This window comes from Fringilla coelebs (assembly GCF_963513975.1).
Source record: "Fringilla coelebs genome assembly, chromosome: 18".
NCBI lineage: Eukaryota > Metazoa > Chordata > Aves > Passeriformes > Fringillidae > Fringilla > Fringilla coelebs.
Genome location: NC_140044.1, coordinates 6,998,014 through 7,019,586, shown reverse-complemented (window position 1 = coordinate 7,019,586; position 21,573 = coordinate 6,998,014). Strand labels below are relative to the sequence as shown.

Genomic DNA, 21,573 nt, shown 5'->3' with positions numbered 1-21,573 from the left:
CCAAGCTTTGGAAACATGGCTAAGGTTTTGCATGAGAATGAAACCACTCCGGACAGTACCCCACCCAGAGAAGAGCAGGATGACAATGCCAGCATGAAGCAGTACCTGAGAAACAAAAACCTTGTTCTGGATTTCCTGCGCTCTGACTTGAACCCCCACCACCTCCAGTACCACTGGAACAAAGTTCATCTTCTGAAGAAGTGTTACTTTTACTTGAAGTTTGAGCCCAGACACGTGTGCGTGAGAGACCAGAACAACATGATGATTTTTGCTGACATCTTGCAAATAGCAAACCCCTGCCAACTCCAGAAGATCAAGAAGGTGGGAAAAAAACAGACTGAAATCCAGCTGGCGCTTTTAACAGAGCTGTTGGAACAGCTGGAACGAGGCCGAGAGGAGCTGAGCCGTTACGTACAGATCTGTGACGTAGAAGCTTTCCTCTCCCAGTGGGACTTGAATATAAAGAGAGTGCTCAAGCTCTCCATGTTTTTCAATAAGCTCATTTCCTTGGAAGAGCCAAGGAAGCTCCATGTCAAGCACAGTTTGGTGTCACAGATACATCTCGGAGGTGCTCTACACCCTCCCATTACTTTTTCTCTCTACACGAAGAAGCCGCCGATTTTTGATCGGATAGAGTCGTTCGCGTGCCAGACCTGGGCCCAGCTCAAGTGGTTCACTGAGAGTCAAGAGTCTCACCTGGAACGATGGCAGCTGGAGATCAAGCTAGTGACAGACGACAGTCAGACAGAACCAGGATACGGTCGGACCCAGGAGGTCATCTCCAACCCGTGCGTAATCAACCACCTGCTGCCTGGCAGGTTGTACGAGTTCAAGGTGAGGAGATCCGACACTCACACGCTCGTCTACTCGCAGTGGCACGACTGCATTATATTGAAGACAAAAACTCACCCTGCTGAAGACACCAAGGAAGCCCCCAACCGCAGCCTGATGAGGCGGCTCACAAGACCGACTCCCTCAGTTTAATGGTTTAATGAAAAAGATGAATAAGAGTAATTAAAAAGAAATTGTTTAAACAGTTTGCTTTAAATCAAACTCGTTCTGTTTTCAACAGCAATTGTACAGGTGCCTTCCCAAAATCTCTCCAGGTTAACAGTAACCCATTTGAAATTTCTCACAAAAAATAACATCTTTAGGCAGCATTTGGGACTCAACAGTTTTGTCCCACTGCCAGAGGCAATGGTGGGAGCAGCCAGAACCAGAAAATCTTGCAGGACTTTGCAAGACTCCGCTCTCTGAAGCGAAGCACAGGAGATAGAAGCATCTCTACCATCTAGTGCTTTCCATCCACTAAAGGACGCTCAAGTGTCAGCTTCTTTCAATGCTGTTTTGAGTCTGTATTGTCATTCCTCCAAAATACCTTAAACTGAATTCTTAAGCTCTTCAAATCACCCACTTGGACTTAATGTCCATCACTGCTTTCTCTCACCCTCTACGCCCTGTGCCATATAGGTACCTAAGCACGACTTCACCCCTCTATAGTGCATTAAAAGATCACTTAAAAAAAAAAACCAAACCAACCAAAACCCAACAATAAATAATCCCCAAGCCTCCCAACAAACAAGGAAGGGTAATACATCAATACGTAAAAAATTATTTTCTGCCAAAAACCTGCAGTTAATGGTAATTTTCTTTTTTACCATTTGGTTCAGTCCAAACAGAACTTTCCCCACACAGATTCTAGTCAAACCACCACATAAACAGACCTTTTAGTAATAAAATTTATTATTTAAATAAATTCAAATAATTTTTACAATTATGGCTTAAATATCAAAAAAGGAATGTTGAGATTCATTCTTATGAACAGTCAAAGCAGATAAAAATATTGGTATCCAAAAGGTCATTTGAGGTTTGCTGCAAGTCACAGACATACAAAAGATAAAAACCTGCCCCATTTCAAGTTCCTTAATTCAGACTTCATGACACTTGACATTTCATTTCTATTTTTAAAAACCCCACCGATTTATTGCAGTAAATTGATTGTCCTACACAGATCTGTCCAAATCCTCAAAAACAGTCCAGCCCCCTGATGCTGGGCTCACTCCTGGCTGCCTGCACAGGTTCCCCTTGTTCAATTTGTGCTCAAGCTCTAGTTAGTGCTGAAGAAATTAAGTTAATGCTGTTGGATGAACTGACATTTGTGTCCTGCAGCCATGTGCTTTTGTCTTTTAGAGTGGAGAACACAGAGCCTGTGACTGGACAGATGCCCTGGGCACCACGCTGCCAGGGTGTTCCTATTGGGATCACCAAAAGTTTGGTATTTTAAGAATATTGCTAGAACATAAAATTCTTCCAAAAGTAAATTCAAAACTCTGCATGCAAATGAAACCAGGTTAATTTGAACCTTTTTTCCTCTATTGATTTCTATGATTCACTCCATGAGCATAAGGACAAGAACATGATACTCAGCCACAGTCTATAAAAAGTTTAATTGCACTTTCTGCTATCCCTGACTATTGCATGACCAGCTCTCCAGGAACCTGCTGACAGCACCAGCAGCCCGAGGGCCCAGCCTGGCTGTAACTGCTGCTTGGGTGCATTTCCTAATCACCAGTTATAAAATACATCCTCAGAGGAAAAAAAATAACATGTATATTGTCTTGCCACACACACTAAGAAAAACATTTCATTCTACCTCCATGGAGCAGAAATAATTTTTTTTTCCCACTAAGGACAAAGGGAGTTGCTTTATGCGGATTTTCTCTTGGCCAAACCCCCCCCCCAAGAGCACTGATCAAGCCACTAAATCTGGGGTGAGTCTCCTTGTTTGTGTGACATGTATGAAATAACCAGCACAAAACCCAGGGGAGAAACTCTTCACTTAAAGGAGATAATGAAAATGAGACCCACTGGTTCTAAAGGAACCAAGGTGGCTTTGTTAAATGAAGCTGGCACCATGCTAAAGTAGTTATCCCAACAATTCCAGCATTTTTTGCAATTCTCCATAGTATCTTTGGAGCCAGATGATTTCATTTCAGTAGTCCATAGAATGATCCACAGACGATCTTATTTTGTAATTGCAATAATATTTGCTAATCAGGCTGGTGCAGAATTTTTTAAGATCCCACACAGGATGACTTCAAAGAGGAATGATTAATTTTACACCTTACCAGCTTTTACCAAGCATCTTTAGAAGCAGCAGGAGATACTTCCTATGGGTTTTTATCCTTCATGGAATTGCCAGCCATATGCCCACTATTATGCTTCAGTAGGACAAGAGCAAGCCTGGGTGGTCTTTGGCATACAGCTCAAATCCCCCAAAGGCAGACTGCAGGAAGGTAGTTTAAACTAGGAAGAGAACAACAAAACCTCTCCATAGGTTCTGGAGGCAAGTCTAACACATAGTCATGAGAAAAAACACAGAGTTAAATTGTTGTTTACAGACACAATGCTTTCCTATTGCCATTCCTCCACATGGGAAAGAGCCACACTGGATTTCAGTTGCAAACAGGACAAAATTCCTCCTGCCATAGCGCTGTGACATCACAGGGATCCACACCAGAAGGAAAACTTGTGTGATTGCATCTCAGCTCCATCCCACATGAACACCTAAGGACAGCCAAGCATGTGGTTTGGGGAGAGCTGAGGCAGGCACTTCATACATTCAGAATTGAAATGAGATAAAAGACACCCTCCCTCAAAACTGTCATGCTTCCAAAAGCAGCTCCATAAATTTCAGAGGCACCATTCACCACAATACATCTCTACCAGTCACTGGGTGAAAACAGCCTCTCTGGTGAACCACAGCTTCCAGCTCACAGCAGTTTGGCTACAGAAAATATAAAAATACATTATACACATACGCTCCTTCACTGCTCTTAAAAACTCAGGGCATAAGGCTGTGAAACAAATTCACAGAGTTAAAAGTTAATAAATTAAAAGCAGCTTTAAAAAAAGTGGGGTAGGAAAGGGAGGGGCAATCAACAGGAGATTTCAAATAAAATTCTGAACAGTTTAAAATGGGCTGACAAATCCCAAGGTTTCCTGGTAGGAGAGGTCCCCGCTTTTTGTTGCCTTTATGCTGGTGAGGACAAGCTCCTTTGTACAAAGAACACGTAAATCTATTTACAAAATCACCTTGGCCTTGCCACTGCGATATTTACACGCTCAGACAACATCATTTTGGCTAGACAAAGAGTGGTGCATGCATCTCTCGTTGCTTTCCTCCTTCACTTAAAAAAAAGAGTAAAAAGTGAAAAGTCTTAAAAATCTCCTGTCCTTGGATTTAAAATGAGAGGCAGTACTCAGAAGCTTTGGTCCTCCATGGCTATCAGCATCTTGCTGTGCTGCTCCGCTGCGTCCAGTCGTTCCCCCCTGATGAACAGACTGAGCATTTGATCCCCAAAGTGCAACCCTGACAGCTGGAGTAAATATTTGGTCCCCCCAACCTGCAGCTGCAGTTGGATGAGGGTTCTGCTGAGCAGCTTAGTTACAAAAATAGTATCATCATCAATAAAGTCACATGCCCATCATCTATTTCCAATGCCTTTTTGGTTTGCTAGTATTGAAAGTTCCTGCCCAGGATTGCACTGATTAAAAACACCTCAAGATGCTGAAGCAGACGCTGAAGCTGAGTTGTCATGGGAAGCTCCCAGATCCCCCGCTGTGTTTGGCTCCGTGGGTCATTGAATAATGGAAAGATTTGGTCCTTCCCAAGGCACACACGATGCAGTTCAGGCAGAGAGGGCCCATCCTCACCGGGAGAGGGCTGGGGTCCTCCTGACACGGATCTCCTGGGCCGCAGTGCAGCTGTTGTGGTGGTAGTAATGCTGGACCAGTCTCTTCCACAAAGGGTTGCACTCCAGGAGGTACCGGTTCCCTGTGGGCAGCAGGACGGGGACAGCAGGTGAGTGGCTACAAGAGGCTTGGTTGATACCATTTGTGTCTATAACCTCTAGCTAAGGGGGCTGGGTCACTTGCAGGGAGATATCTGTGACATCCCAGCTCCCTTTTCCATGCTGTCATATCTGTGAGCAGCTTCCCTACACATCACTGCCTACACCTGCGTGATTAGGAGCAAAATGAGCAACCAGATTTTTGTTAGGAGAGAGTTCTAGCATGAAAGCAACAGAAACAACATTGTCCAAAACAAAGGGTGAGAAAAACTAACTATACTTGCTGTATTCAAGCTGTGAGTGAACACTGCTTTGCCCAGATTTCCCAGTTTCAAAATCCCAGACTGAAGGGCAGAAGAATAAAGCAAGATCACTGGTTGTAACAGTTTGGGTAACCATCCCTTTATCCAAGAAATCCCCTGAAGGCTTGTGCGTGTTCCAAGGATACCAACCTATGATGCAGAGCCCTTCCTGAGCTCGTGTGATGCCAACATTGACCTGATTTGGGTCAGTAACAAACCCCAGGTATTTCTTCTGCCAGCTCTTTGTGGGCTTCCTATCGATCTCAGACCGGGGGCAGGAGCGTACAGTTGACAGGATCACATATTTCCATTCACTTCCTAGAAAGTGGAAACAAACCAGATTTTCTTAGAAGGAAACATCTGGCCATTTCTCTACCCCACAGAACACTAATTTCTCTACTGTCACCCGCTGAGTTTCTCCAGCTTTGGAAGCCTTTGGATTCCTGGTCATTGCTTTCCAAAGAGAACAAATGTCTTCTGGCAGTTCTCTAACACCCTTCTCAGATACAGAAGCACAGAATCACAGAATGGTTTTGTTTGGAAGGGACATTCTGTGTTCCAACTTCCCTGACATGAGCAGGGAACCTTTCACTAGAAATCTTCCACTAGAGATCCTTCACCTTCCTGCCTTCAGCAGCCTCACCCTGCCCAAGCACTCCAGAGGCTTTCAAAGGATTTACTATAATCACAAATCACCCAGAAATCTGGTCTTCCATGGCTGCAATGACCCTGGGGTAGGGTTTGCTCGAGGACTGTATCCGTGAGCAGCTCCTCAGGAAGGCAGGAGGGGACAGACCAACCCTCCCGCTGCTGTCCCCTCACCTTGACTCTTCATGATGGTGCAGACGGTCACCCCGCGGATGCCCTCCCTCTGCAGGCTCTTGTTGATCTCGGACACCTGGGCGCTGTAGGGGCTCAGGATGGCGATCTGGTCCGGCCGGATGGTGCCATCTAGTGTCAGCTGCTTGGCTATCCTCACCTGCAGAGACCGGCGTGCTGCTCACCTGGGAGCGGCGCCGGAGGGGAGAGCCCCCCAGCACCCCTCCCCAGCCACCCATGGCGCCTGCCTTGCAGTCACATTGCCCTACACCTGCCTCTGCCCAGGGGCGTCCTGGTGTATCCAGACCCGGCAGGCACCGGGCAGACACCGCTGATCTTTATATCCTTATCATCCCTCCACAGTTCCAGCCAACAGCCTCCCTTCTGCATCCCCAGCAATTCCCCAGGACCCTGCTCACCGCCTGTGCCACTTCCTCCAGGTTAGCTTTGGAGTTCTCGTTTCCCTCCTCAGTGGAAATCATGAGGGAGTGCTCCTTCCCTTCCACGTGCCCGAAGATGATGGGGCAGCAGTTGTTATCTCTGTGGTGGAGCACGCTGGGTTTCCGAGTGAGCTGGGGACACGTTCTCAGCCGCTTCTCATAGAACTCCTGGGATGGGAACTCGCAAATGCTCTTGTGCTGGCAGAGAAAAGGAGGGAAACTGAGGTGAACAAAACCCAATGGACTTCTCAGCCTGCAGCATCTTTCTGGGCGGGCTTCAGCCCAATGCCATTCTGCTGGAGCTGGCACTGGCATATTCCTACATATAATCCTGTGTCTAGGAAGGGGAAGCACTAATGGAGACCATCTGGTGCTTAAGGCAAGCCTGGATTTTCTGTGAGGGAGAGAAGACAATCCACTGGAGGGCCTCACCATGCGGTACTGCGTGTCCAGCATCCAGGCCTGCTCCTGGTAGCGCTCAAAGAGAGACGTCTCCATGCCAAGGGTCTTGCAGACATCATTGTTAACCACCGGCCTCAGCTGTTTGTGATCCCCCAGCAAAACAACCTGGAAGGAAGAGCAGACACCTCGGCTGTGACATGGTGGCACTGCAAAGGCCATCAGCACTTTGAAAGGCTGTTTGCACACAGATATTTGGTGCTGCTTATTTATGTTACACTTACAGCAACCTCAGCCAAAGACCACATTGGACATGGCATAAAGATCCTGTCCTAGATAATGCTTCCATCTGACGGGAGGAACACAAAGAACTATAGAATTCTAGAGTCACAGAATAGTTTGGGTTGGAAGGAACATTAAAGGTCATCTTGTTCCAACCCCATGCCATGGGCAGTGACACCTTCCACTATCCCAGGTTGTCCCAAGCCCCATCAAACCTGTCCTTGAGCATTTCCAAGGATGGGGCAGCGACAGCTTTTGTGGGCAAACTGTGCCAGAGCCTCACCATCCTCACAGGGAAGAATTTCTTCCTAAAAGCCAATCTAACTCTGTCCTCTATCAGTGTAAAGCCATTCCTCCTTGGCCAGTCACTCCATGCCCCTGTCCAAGGCCCCTCTCCATTGCTCTTGGAGCCTCTTTAGGCACTGTAAGGGGCTCTAACGTCTCCCTGGACCCTTCTCTTCTCCAGGATGAACAGCCCAAACTGTGTCTATGCTTCTTGTCATGTTAATACTTTGTACCTGGGCCAGAATATGTTTTCAGTGCCAGCGATACCCACCCCATAAAGAAGCACAAACCTTAAAATCCAAACAGGTCTTGTAAGAGCAGCGTGGTAATGGATGGAAAAGGTTTGAGAGCCCTGAGCAGCTGTCCCAGACTCACGTCTTTGACAGGGACATACCTTCTCAGCACGGCGGTGGCAGACCAAGGGGATGAGGGTCTCGGGCTCTGTGGACATGGCACACTCATCAATGATGATCTGCTTGACATTGAGGTGCTCCAGGGCACTGGCAGACGAGACAGAGCAGGTGCACAGGATGACATCGTGACACGCCAGCTGATACAAACGACCTTGTGTCAACCAACCTTTGTACCTAATGTTGATGCAGAAAACACCAGGTTATCGTAAGGGAAACACCTCCAGATTCCTCACGTGGGAACCAGGCAGAGGCTGTGCTTTCCCAAATGATTATGGCTTCACCTCCCTCCCCAGGATGAGCTGGCGTTTCCAGAAAAGGGAACACTGGATGGACACTGTAGAAAATGTACTTTGTCCTGAACTCAACAGGGCAGGGGGTCCAGGTGAAGGATTCAAGGGCCACACAGGCAGAATAGGAATTTTGGTCCAGATGGACAACAGCACCACTGCAAAAGTGATTCAGAGGCTCTGTGCTGTACCTGTAACCTCGAGCTCATCACTTTTTATCATTATTCTGAACACACAGTTTATTAATCTGTGCTTCAGAGGTGGCACACAGCCAAAGTCAGCCATCTCTCACCAGGGTCTCTTCCTACTCACTCCTTTGTTTCTTCTTCTGTGATCTCCTCTCCGTTCTTCACCCGAGTGTCAAAGTGACGGATCCTCTGCCAGAAGGGGCTCGGCGCCCTCCGGATGCGATGATGCAGGATTATTTCACTGAATAAAGAGTCAATATATAAATATTTTCCCTCAACACTGAGACCTGAGTAATTTCTTCTGCAGTGAAGTAGACCACACCACCTGCCTATGTGGAGAAACCCCATTAGCTAAAAACTCACAGCCAAACTTTCATCTTTGTAGACCAAATAATTCAATCTCAAGGACATAAAATACAACCCTTTAGCAGCTGCAAGCAGGAATGAAGTCAGAGATGTTCAGGGCTGTTCCAAAAGGAGATGAAAACACCTAGAGACTTTTCAACAACCTGGATTTCCTTCCTGACTAGGTGCCACATTAGAGTGCACACATTCATTTGAAAAAATTAATCATAAATTAATTACAAAGCAGGTTAATAGTGCTGCTCTGCAGTGGTGGAATGAAACTATTTGTTGTGGTTTGCTCAGTGTCACTGAAGCAGAAGCCACGTCTCCCCAGCACCCTAGGAGCCTGCAGGCCATGCTGTCCTACCTGAGCTCACGTTTTGGCTTTGCATCCCGTAGGGATTTACGGGAGATGTTCCGGTTGCTCCCCGGGTATGGGAATTCCATCGTCTCAATGGCCTCCCCATAAACCCTCAGTGGTTTCAGCTTCTTCATCTTCAGCAGCATCTCTGGAGAAGGAGGGCAGGTCTGCTCAGACAGCACCAGGCACTGGTGGTGCTCAGGCCTGTCTCTCCCTGTCCCTCTCTCATCCTCCCATCTCTGGTCCTCGCCCTGCAGTGCAGGGTCTTCTGTAAGGACCAGCCCCACTTTCAGCCCCTCCACATCACGTGTTCTCCCTCCCACCAGTACAAGCCACTTCAGGGGCCTTAAAAGATGATAGTTACCAGCAACAACATCAACAGACTTGTTGGATGGGCCACAGTACAAGATGCACTTTCTCTTCTTGTCCTTTTCATCTTCCAAGCATGGTGTTTTGTCCTTCTCAACACTCTCCTCATTCAGTTTGTGGAACCAGTAGACAATGTGAGTTCCAACAACGGTCTTCCCTGTGCCTAGAAAAGAAAGGAATATGTTGAGAACATTTTACCCACAACACTCATGCTCTGGACCTGCATCCAGCTGATCAGCCATGAAATAAAATCAAGAATGGAGGGGATTGCCTTGCACAGCTGTGGGCGATGCCAACCCACGCTCCCTTCTCCTGGCTCACCAAGGGTCCAATGGAAAGCAGCAGATCACCTCTCACCTGCCATTCATACCACAGCAGGTGCATTCTGCTGTCCCCTCTTACCTGGTGGGCCTTGGATGAGCATGAAGGATTTTTTCAGAGCATCCAGAACAGCCTGGTTCTGACTCTTGTTAAGTTTCCAGTTGCTGCCAGGGATATCAAAGGATTTTTGCTGCAGTATTTTGGATGTTGTCACTGTTACAGCAAAGAGCCAAGAAAACAAATTTAAAGAAGGTTACTGAGGGCAGCACAGAAGTGATCCAGCAAGAGGGTGCAGCAGGTACCTAGTGATAGTGGTCCATTACAAGACCACCTAGAAATAATCCTTGTCCCATACCAAGATACTCTGCCCATGAACCACCTCTGTGAGTCCTGGGGATGACAATCTCAGCTGTGCCAGCCACCAGCTGGGCATCCCAAATTACACAGCAGCAACACCCCTATCACCCCTGTGGGCAAGGGTCCACAGAAACTGCCAGGGCACCTGCCTGGCCAGAAGTGAGTAGCCACAAGGTAAGAAAGGTTAATATTTGTACTTACGTTTCTGAGGAGGTTCGTGGCCAAGGGCGATGCTTGTAGCAAGGTGAGAGGCATACTTGAGCTTCCAAAGTGCTTTTTCTTTCCGTCTGACAAACAAGGAAAAATAGGAATGAATGGAATGTAGCATAAAATAGCAAAAGTTGTAATACAGCTTTGCTTAACTGCCTTACTTATTCTTTCTCTCTGCTTTGTTGTTGCATTAACTCCTTCCATAAAGAACTTAAACCATGAATAATGTAAACTTATTCTGCTCCTCTGCATCTGGGACCATTTCTCAGCTGACTGAAGAGCTGAGCCTGCAAAGATGTTGAGAGCAAGGAACACAACTCCTGTCCCAAGTCTGTTTTGTTATGGTTTTACTGGATTAGCTTCCAATGTTTCCTAAAATTCATGATGCAAAAGGAAGCACATTCTGCCCTGAGAATGCTACAGCACTGGGCGTGCAGAGCAGCCTATGCTGTGTACAAGGAAGGGCAAACCAGACATCAGCTCTGATTTAAAAAGAGCAGAACTTGCTTTGCAGCAACAAAGGGGAATGATTTGGAAATCAGGGAACTCTTCCACTAAGCAAATCCCACTCCAGGGCTTCACTTGGCCTTTTAAAACACATATTGCAGTAATATAAGAAGCAGGCGCTCAGGGAAATTTCACCACCTTCCCCTATCTCCCCATTCTCAGGGACAACCAGAAGAGCATGAGACCCTCTGGAGAACAGACACGAGGGGTGCTGCCACCCCTCCAAAGACCCACAGCCCAACAGGATGGCCAGTCAGAGTAAGGATAAGGGCAGGTTTTTCACAGGATCAGCCACAGCAGTGAGGAAAGCTCCTGGGGGTGCAGCAGAGGGGTCCTGTGGGAAGCCAGGTTAACCAGAGTACACTGCTGAGCCCACTTACATGTCTGGCAGCATCTTTGGAACGAGCTCCACCGTGAACCTCGCAGAATCCTGTGAGATCTCCACAGGGATGGTCTCCATAGACATATAGTGGATGTAAAAATTCATAGTCTGATGACCAGACCTGTCTGACTTCTCATCATCGTTGAACTCCTCAGTGACCCCGTGAGCCACCCAGGTGTAGGTATCGGGATCGACCACAAGTCTCTTCTCTGATTTGCCATTATCAAGCAAAGACAGGTTCTGGAGGCCATGGCTGAGGCATTCCTCATCGCTCTGAGGGCTCTTGGGAAGCTTCAGCCCACCTAAACGAATGCACAGGTAACAGTGGAAGAAGTCCACTTCAATGGAGCAGTCCTCCAACCACTTCTTGTTCAGCACAAAGCTCCCTTGCAGCTGTCCTTTGCTCGTCCTTTGCTTTGCCCACTTTATTTTAATATCATGGAGGACAATTGAGTCATTCTCGGCCACGGCACACGACGCAGACTCCATGGCACTCATGGGCATCCACACCTTGTTGTACTCCGTCGTGCTCTTGTACTTGTCCTTGGACTGCAGCGTGGCGTAGGCCGAGAAGCAGTCGATCGGCTTCTCCATGTGCTGCAGGCAGACCTCAAAGCCCGGCGTCACACACCACAGCTGCACGAAGGGCACCAGGAAGCCGCGGCTGACGTCGGTGGTGAGCTGGAACCACAGCGCGTCGCCGGCGCTCAGCTCCAGGGACAGCTCCATGTAGTGGGAGCAGGAGCTCTTCCGCACCCAGCCGATGTGCCGGTGGTACAGCTCCTTGCTCTGCCGCAGGAGGGACGCTGCCCTGTCAAACTCCTCGTTCCTGATGGCCGTCAGCACCTCCTGCCACGTCTGGGTGCGGAAGAGGGTGACACTCTTGTCACAGAGGGGTCCTTCCCGCAGGCTCTGCTCCTTGGTCTCTGCAGAGTACATCCTCCTCTTCCAGGTCAGCCTGATGCTGTTTCGCTGCTGGATGAACACAGGCTGCTCTATCAGCTGAAGGGACCTGTAGCTAATTCTCTGCGGATCTGGAAGACTCTCATTGTTCAGGGGAAACAGGGCTTTAAAAAACCTGCTCATCTCTTCGATATCCACCACAAAGGCAATCTTCTGCAGGACTTGGTCCTTCAGCTGGCTGGCCATCTGCAGGGAGTGGGCTCTCTTCTCATACGTCATCGCCTGGCTATTCTTCCTGTTGAAGTCGTGACAGAGAAACTCAATGTCGTCCGCGGAATAGACGAGGGGCTTCTTGCGGAGCACAGAGTGAAGGTGCCGCTGCACCACGACGTCCACGTACCGGCGGATGGGAGAGGAGGCCCAGGTGTAGGAGTCAACGTGCAGGGAGTAATGGCCTGCCTTGGACTGCACAGTGGAGTTGGAGCGACAGAAGTAGGAGCGGCTGAGCAGTCTCCTGAACTCCAGGACCACGGGGGCCAGCTTTGGGTGGATATCATCAGTGACAACGAGGTCGAGCATCTTCTGGAAGTCGCGGGCATTAGCAGCTGACTGCAGGTGCTCCCAGATGGGGCCCAGAAGACTGAACTCCACATTTTTAGGGGAGTCTTGACCAGGAGGCATTTCTCCAAGGTGATGCAAGAGATGAATGGACAAAGGAATGATGTGGCTGTACTTGTTTTTCATGTGTGACAGCTGTGCAAGACTTGGCTCACACTGACACCGGAGAGGAGTGACATTTCTGGTCACCTCCTGGTTGGTGAGGAACTCAGCCACGAAACTATTGAACATGATCATTAACTCCTCTATCATTTGATGGGACCCCCTGTTACCTGGGGAACTTTCCTCATCCAGCCGGTCATAGAAACAGTCGTCCTGTAGCCGAGATTTCCGATGGATCCTGGAGAAGTGATAAGCCACAGCGATGCAGTCCTCCAGGGTATCAAAACGAAGGGCCTTTGCTGCTCCCCTGTAGCAGTTCTTAATGCAGAGCTCTGCCTCTTCGTAGGACAGCTGCCTGTCCGAGCGGATCACGGAGATGGTGAAGATTCCCTTTAACATCCGATCAGTCTCCTTCTCTACGGTGACAAACAAGGAGATCACCCGTCGGTCTTTCTGCGGCAGGAGGCTGCAAACATCTTGGCTGATTTTGGGTGGGAACATGCACAGAGGCTCCTGCTCGGGAGCATAGAAGGTGACACCCCGCTTCTTTGCTTCCAGGTCCAAGGCACTGCCTTTGGGAATTATGCCAGCCACATCTGCAATGTGGATCCCAATCTCGTAGTGACGCCCAAGATCCCTAACGCTGATGGCATCGTCCAAATCCCTGGCACCTTGGGGGTCAATTGTGAAGGTCATGTAATTCCGACAGTCCTTCCGAGTTTCCTTGGTGAGGTTTATGTTGCTGTTGGAGGTGTATTTGGCTAACTCTTTGGTGACAGCAGCTGGGTATTTGTTCTCCAAACCATACTCCAAGGAGAGGATCTTTAAGCCTTCTTCCAAAGTCAGTGCTGCCTGCAGGATCTCTGTTATTATCCCCAAAGGGTAGTAAAACCCTTCCCTCCAGGAGATGACCTGGACACAGAAGAACTGGCTCCTCCTTGTCTCCTGGTTGATCTTCTCACAGCTGACCACTCTGTACTGCCCATTGACAAGCCTGCGGATGGGGATGACATTGGGTTTCTCCTTCAGCCCCGGGACGAATATTTTGGTGACAGTGGGGTCGATGGGTATCATCACACGGGGATCAAACTCATCCATCATGCAGATGAAGGTCGGTTCTCTCTCGGCGCGCTTCAGGATGCCCACCACCCTCCCCTGTGGGCGGTGGCTGCTGCTGTCACCTGTGCTGTTCTGCAGGATTTCCACCAGCACCTCGTCCCCAGTGAAGGCTGTCCCACAGTTAACTCTGCCTTTGATCTGGATGTTCATGGCAGGGGACTCATTGAGGGTGAAGGCAGAAGCTCTGTCGAACCCCTCTTTGATCAGCTCACACCTCTTGTACATTTGGGGGTGCATATGCTGGTACTGCTGCATCATCTGAGAAGAGAAGCTGACATACTCCCACTTGTCTTTCCACTGGTTTGAAGCCTCAGCCTTCACATTCAGCAGCCCTTCGTCAGACACTGTCACCAGCATGTTCTTGCTCTCATCTAAGAGCTCCTGGAGGATGGGATCATCAGCATTCATGCTCTCGCCCTCGGAGCTCAAGGAGTCTGTGTCGCTGTCCTCCTCGTCCCCCTCCACGCTCCTGCTCCAGCTCTCCTTGTCACACGCAGCCTGTTTGATCTGAGCCATTGTCAGGCTCTCCGGGAAGATGCTCCCCTTGTCGATGCACTGCTGGATGAACCGTTTCCACACCTTGCTGCACTGGCCGTGGGAGCACAAGGCCACGGCGTCCCCCACCACAACCACCAGTGACTGAGCCCGGGTCATGATGGTGTTGAGCACTCTGGCCTCATTGAAGAACTCGAGGTGGTGGGAGGCTGAGACGCGCAGGCTCTCGCTGGTGTGGACCGTGCTGATCATGATGACTCTAAACTCACGCCCTGCACCAGAGGGGACAAGGGAAAAGTCACTCAGGAGAACCCAGCAGGGAAGACCTCGCCTGGCTGCCACCTGCCTACACTGTGTCACATGGCCATGGACTGATGTAACCCTGCTTGGCTGAAACATGGGGGTGACCTCAGGGGGATCCTTAGATCCTCTGTGCTGAACCAGGATGGACATCACAAGGCACCACCACCCACACACCAGGCAGGGAAGGACAGCTTGGAGATGGGATAAAGGCAGAGCACTGCACCAGGGCAGCCATGAGAACCCATAGAATAGCCCAGCATGCCCAGTGCCACCAGCAGCCCCTCCTTGCAAACAGGGGTAGAGTTTGCTGTGAATCTCAAATTCCCTGAGGAACTGAGGGTGTTGCAGGAACAAGAGCAGTGATCATTTGCGAGGATCCCTCTCCCCTCAGGAAGAGCTCTGCTGATCACAAAACAAATAACAACCAACAAGAGGCATCCTAGTGATGTCAGAGCTGGGAAGAGGCTGCAAAGAAAGCGTGTGGAGATCACAAACACCCCCTGGGGTCAGTTATTCTCACCACAAGGAGTCCCAGCCACACAATATAAGAAAAAAAAAAAAAAAAGAAAACACAGATGAGTCATAAATTAAGTCCTTGAGGACAAAACCAGCCTTATCCCTCTCTTGTCATCCAGTGCAGGAGACTCCTCCTCTAGTGAGCTGTTCTGTGATTGGAACCCATCCTGGTTTCAATTCCCTTCTGTCACTAGCCTCCCTCACTGGTACTTAGGGCTTCACATGATTCACACATACTCAAGTCTCTGGGATGGCACTTACAGGGTTTCTACCCTCCTACAAAGCAAAGTCCATACATTTGAAATGAGTAATCAGCTGGGCACAGATTTAATTCAGTGTGAAAGCTTATTCACTCAGGAAAAGACAAAATCAAAGCTCTACCAACCAGAAGGGTACGGAAATCAGCCAAAGGAGTTCCAGGCACTCCCTCCTAATTGGGACTGTGGTGGTGGCAGAGACACTGAGAGGGCAGGGGAGATCTGCCTGGCAGCACCTCCCAGAAAGGTATTTTTCCACAACAATAGCCAATATTTTGCATTTTAACAAGGAGGAAAATGTAAAGATGTTGGAAACTCCTCTGCTAATGCCCCAGTGTCTCTTACCCCCGCCTGTTACCCTGTGGCTATAGTTGCTCTGGACCCTCATGTCCACCAGCAAAACTGCAAAAGCTGTGTATGACTCTCACACAGAAGACCCCAAAATGCATCCAGGCATGAGGGACTGTTGCACAAGACACAAACCTGGCAAATTTTCATAGTTTTCCACCACCACATCTTGTAGCTGCTTTTTCCTCAGCTCTTGTCTTGTTGCAGAAACCTGGTAAGAAAGAGACACAACTGATCTCAGCTCAGAAACGCCACCCACCAAACACCAGAGTCCCTCATCCTGCCCAGCTGCAGGTTCCTCAAACTACTTGAAAGCAGCCACATATGTGGGCCAACTTCAGCCAGAGCTCCCACTGCCCTGTAATTAACCTGCCTAGAAGATGCTGATAGAAGTGTTTAACTAAGCCATCCCACCATCTCTGCTCCAAACACCGAGGACACTCTACCTAAATGGAGAGTGCTCAAAAAAACACTGAAGGCACATAACACCCCAGATTTCCTATTTTTACCAGCACAAATACAGATAAATAGATTAAAAGGGTCTTTCTTAGGGAGTGTTTAGTCAGCAGTGCAGGCATAGCCCCCTCAGGTGGAACGCAGGATTCCTCTAGGTACCTGTGTCCCATGGGAGACCACACAGATCTTCTTCAGATCCCGGACACCCCACTCATCTGGCCACCTCTGATAGATCTCCTTCACTTTCTCAACCACTTGTATAATCTCAGAGATGTTTTGCCAAGAAATCATGGAGATGTCCCTTTCAGCCACACCAGACACATGGCAGAATACGAGGGGATAAATTTCGGGGTGGGGTGGGATGTTCCCACTGGCTTGGATAGCGTTGCCCTTGCCGATGTAGAAGTGCTTGGAGATGAACTCAATGATGCCGGCAGTGGAACGGTAATTCTCATTGAAGATGATCCTGCTCTTCTTGGCCACCTCATGCGTCTCCTTCTGGTAGAACTGAAAGAGCCGGTTCAAGAGGGTGTGATCAGCAGATTGCCCACCCCCAGCACAGAACAGCTTCGGGGTTATCTGCATGTGGTCCCCAGCCAGGACAATGCGGGTCTCAAAAGTGGCGTAGGAGAGCGGGACCAAAGCTTCGCACTCCAGCATCTGCGCGGCCTCGTCGATCATGATGTGGGTGAAGTAGCCAGGGGCCACCTTCAGGTCCTTGGAGAGCATGGAGGTGGTGATGATGATGCGGTGCCTGTCGAACTCGTCCTGCGTGGGGCGGCGGAAGGAGCGCTGGTCTGGCGAGAGGCAGCAGTACATCTGGGTGATGGGGTCCGTGGCGCTGACGGGCCGGTCGGTGTACATGATCCGCAGGGGAACGGCCCAGGGATGGCCCGTGGTCACATAGCTGTGAAAATACTCCCGGATGTAAATGTCGGCAGCGCTGGAGGGGAGCAAAAGGGAAAAGCATCAAGGAATCGTTGGTGCTGTTCTTAAATTCTGTGACACAAAGTTCTCTCTCATCGTTCTGCAACACTCATCCAGTTTCTCTCCTGGCTCTGGTGACACCACACTTGTCATAGCAGACATTCACAACTGCACAAAGGAACGGGTGCCTACGCAGCCACCAATTCCCAGCCTCTTTCAACAGCGTGATTTAAAATAGGAATTGGTATTTGAGACTACGACATCTCTTGACACTCTTATGGAAAAATGTGATGTGCTCCACAAAAGCTGATGCTGTGCAGGGCCAAGTGACAAGGAACTCTCCTCTGACAGCAAAGCATCCCCATTCCCTGGTGAGACAAGACCTACAGGAGAAGCTTCTGTGCAAGCAAACAGCCTGGAACAGGCTAAGATTAGCAGTCACCATCTATTATGCATTAAAAACTGAGGCAGTAACAGCGTGCAGGATCAGATGTGGACACTCTTTTCAGTGTAACTGCTCTAATTTTAACAGTCTTGGCCTGGTTTCTCTGAAGGCAGATCCAATGGCATTCAGACCAGATCTGCATTTTATCTTCCCCAAATTCTCCCTGGAAAAGTCAATTGATTGGCACGTACACAGAGCCAAACAGCCTTCAAGGGCAACTAGAGCACAACATTATCCCAGCATGGTCAGGCAGCAGCTTTCTACTTCTTCCAGTAGACAGTAAAGGCTGGACAAAACTGTCTCTCCAGCCACATTCCCATTTTATGATGAGGCAGGAATATGTGAAGTGCTCAAGGCCAGGATGGACAGGGCTTGGAGCAACCTGGTCTAGGGGAAGGGTTTGGAGCAGGACAAGCTGTAATGTCCTTTCTAACCCAACCCACCCATGCCAGGTTTCCTCCTAGCAGGAAGTAGAGCAGTTTAAAACAAATTCAACAAAAACTAATTTATTTAAGCAAGCAATTGAAGTGCACACTGAGAAAAGGGCAGCTCGGCTCTGGTTCATACACCTTGGCTCCCTTTCACCCCCTCAGTGAGCAATGCACCAGCTTGCCCACAGTTCTCATGGCCTCTTCCCTGCTAACCTGTTTGTGTGGGTGCAGATCAGCACGCGGGTGTTGGGCTGCCTGAGGATCTCCAAGGTGGCCATGGCCAAGGTGAATGTCTTCCCTGTGCCAAAAGGCCCATAGATGAGCAGAGGTGGGACCTGCCGTTTGGTGGTCAGCTGGCCTGTGATGAAGGAGATGGCTTGTTTCTGCTTGCTGTTCCCCCTCTGTGGGGACCCAAGAGAGTAGGGGATGGAGCAACTGGCAACATCTGGCAGGACGAGCTTCTCATCCAACAGGCTGTCCACAGCCTGGTGCCACTGCCGGAACAGCAGCTGGTCTATTTGGAACTGGATCTCCACCTTGTGGGAGGTGTCTGCCTTGAAGTTCAGCTCTGAGCAGCATCTGCTTGGTATCTGTAGCCAGATGGTCTTCTCTGTGGTGGCTTTATGTTCCACAAAAACTTCATAAACCCGATTGTTCACAGGTGGGTCAAGGGCCAGGAAGGCGGTGGGCACAGACCTGCTCAGCAGGTACCCCTCATCCGTGTCTGGTGAGAGGTTGTAAGGGGTAGGCACTTCAGCAAACAGCTCCCCAGAGAGAGCAAACTTCGCCCCCATGGAGAGGCTCTGCAGCATGGGGGTCAGCGAGATGAGCACACGCAGGTTGAGTCTGAAAGGAGGAAACACCCAAATGAAGAGCAGAGAAAGGATCTGTCAGTTGCTGGGCCCTCCTCCATGGAGAGGGGATTGCCACCTACACCCAGGGAGGGTCTGCAGCCCCCCAAGCACATACAGACAGAAACCATGCTCTAGCTAATCCATGGCCACAGGATGAGACCCAGCAAGCCATCCTTCTTGGCAGGTTTCCAGTTTTCTGGGAAGGCACCACAAGACCCAACCCAGAAGACCCCAGGAGCAGCACGTCCCCAAGGGTTAGCAACAGGCTTGTGGTCCCCAGCAAAGGGGAGCTCCAAAAGGGTTCACACCTGGCACTTACTTGGCAATCAGAGCCTGCTCAGCTTCTTCCTCACGGAAGAGGAAGCTGTGCATCCTCTCCCGATAGTTGAGCCGGGTGATGGGAACAACTGCACTGCTCTCACTTTGGTAATCCAGTGCCAGAGCGGGAGGTTTGTACTTTGCCAGCAGCACCACATCCTCTGCAGTCCTCGGCAGGCTGGGAACGATGACGCGGTTCCCGCGATCCCAGCGCACAAAGTTGACGGGGCGGCCGCTCTCCCTGGCGCTGGGGACGTGCTGGGGGGTCTCCCGCCGGCCCACCTTCACCTTGAGCTTCTGCATGAGCACGGGGCGCTGGCCGAAGTCGAAGACCACCCACTGCTCGAAGATGCCCAGGATGCAGCACTCCATGCTGACCTCCACCAGCGCGACGCGGGGCGAGGAGGACACGGTGGCCACGTGGTCCCCACAGATGTACTGCAGGCCCCGGGACAGCCCATTGCCCGAGAAGTAGAAGTTGACTCCAGGGTCCCGCTTCAGCAGGGCCACGTGCTGCAGGTGCATCTGCCATTGAGGAGAAGACAGGGATACAGTGAGGGCAGCCACGGGAAGAGCCCAGCAGCTGGTGAGGTGCTCCAGCAGCATTTTGTAGAAAAAGCTGCTAAAGGAACCAAACTATGTCAGCCTCACCGCAGCTTATTCCTCATGCAATAACATGGCAATTACTCGAAGGTCTCAGAAAACCTCAGGTTTCAGTTTAATATCAACCAGTGTGCAGTAAATGGGAAATCTACTTTGGAGAAGACAGGCTCTTGCCCCCAACATCCACAAAATCCTGGGCAGGAAAGCAGCTGAATGCTGTTATTTGTGATGATACAGGGGAGGTGTTAAGAGCTGCCAGGTCTGCCCCAGGACCACTGCACAAGACAGGAGACACAGCGGCTGCATCCCCTGCACACAGCCCCAGCGCAGGCACCACCTGAGCAGCTCCTGAGTACCCAGCACATGTTCTCATTTAAACATCCCAAATCCCCATCCTTCTGCCCCTTGCAGAAATAATAACTAAAAAACCCCCCAAGCAAACAAAACCCTGCAAAGGACTGAGCTAACCTTAGAGTGGACCTTGAACTGCCACTGGTATTTCTTCTTCCTGTCCTCCAGCTGCACATGTAGAGGCTGCTCACACACAACTTTGACACCCTCGACGTGCTCAGCCATCTGTGGGGAGTCATGAGAGGAGAGGGACTGAAGACAGCATCCCAGGGACACACCTCAAAGCCCTCCACAGTGCCATCTTCATCCTTGCCTTTACGCTACAGCCTCCCAAGAGGGATCAAGAATGCATCCTCATATCCATCCTCACCCACTGCTGCTCCACGCAGCAGCCTTGGGAAGCAAGAGGACCCACGGCATAGCTCAAGTATCCTGAGCAGGCTCTCAGGTTGCTGTCTCCAAAGAGATGAAGGAAGGAGGATGCCACATCCCTTTTTGCATGCCCATTAGGAAGGTGAGCAGTGGGCTCCATTCCCAAGCTCTCACACCAGAGGATTCCTGCGATGCGCTGGACCAAAGCGCTCCCACCCTGTGCCCACCACTCACAATTAACACCTCGTTGGAGCACTTCTGATACTCAGCAAGGAGCCGGTCCTGGTAGGACAAGAGCCCATCCTTCAGGGCTTGCTTCTTTTTCTTCACAGAAACCTTCACCCTCTGGATCCACTCCTGCAGCTCCTCTTTGGAATGAGCCTTGGTGCAGCTGTTCCCCATTTCACACACCTCCGCTCTGTCAGGAGAGAGGCGTTCCAGGTGCCACCCACGCCTGGTGGCATGGGGATCCTCAGGGAGCCGGCAGCTCCCTGCTGCCCCTGCCCTCTTCCCTGTTGGACGCCTTACCTGCTGCACAGTGAGAACTTGGTCAGCCCGAGCGGCGGTGCGCGGTGGACCCACTGCATGGAGCTATCGGCTGAGAGCATCTGCACGTGCTCGATGGAGGAGCAGTGGTTCTCAAAGCTCTCCTGTGAGCTGCAGGTCACCAGGCAGACGTGGCAGTAGAAGTACACGGGCTCAGGCGCTGCCGGCTTGCTGTTGGTGCTGCCGGTGCCCAGGGGCGGCAGCAGGTCGGAGCGCAGCAACCCGCGCTCCCTCTCGGCCTCCCACACGGCCATCTCCACGTCACTGTGGGCGTACTGGCAGCGCTGCGGGCCGTGCCTGCAGGGCTGGCCCCGGGACACGAACCGGCAGTAGGAGAGCGTCTCGATGAACTCGGGGCAGGGCCGGATGGCCGTGTACTGCTGCTTCTTCTGGCTGTCCAGCACCGCGTGCACCAGGAGCGGGTCCCAGGTGCGGTGGGACTCGCAGAGCCACCCGCAGCCACCCACCGTGATGCGCTGGGGGCGGCCA

General features: G+C 50.4%; 2 protein-coding genes across 2 annotated transcripts; one reads left to right on the top strand and one right to left on the bottom strand.

The window, feature by feature from the left end:
- Positions 1–15: 15 nt before the first annotated feature.
- On the top strand, positions 16–984 carry FNDC11 (fibronectin type III domain containing 11; the record flags this gene model as incomplete). Its single annotated transcript, XM_084217790.1, has 1 exon — positions 16–984. One exon carries the CDS (start codon positions 16–18, stop codon positions 982–984), a length of 969 nt encoding a protein of 322 aa, XP_084073916.1.
- Positions 985–3,803: 2,819 nt separating this feature from the next.
- HELZ2 (helicase with zinc finger 2) lies at positions 3,804–21,353 on the bottom strand. Its single transcript, XM_084217727.1, has 19 exons — positions 21,067–21,353; positions 20,773–20,956; positions 20,284–20,391; positions 19,214–19,737; positions 18,254–18,886; positions 16,397–17,180; positions 15,917–15,992; positions 11,119–14,629; positions 10,223–10,308; positions 9,746–9,877; positions 9,339–9,506; positions 8,981–9,122; positions 8,393–8,509; positions 7,775–7,967; positions 6,847–6,981; positions 6,394–6,612; positions 5,978–6,134; positions 5,306–5,473; positions 3,804–4,837 (listed from the first exon to the last, which is right to left on the bottom strand). The coding sequence occupies exons 1-19, from the start codon at positions 21,336–21,338 to the stop codon at positions 4,713–4,715; spliced, it is 7,734 nt and encodes a 2,577-aa protein (XP_084073853.1). The 5' UTR covers positions 21,339–21,353; the 3' UTR covers positions 3,804–4,712.
- Positions 21,354–21,573: the final 220 nt, after the last annotated feature.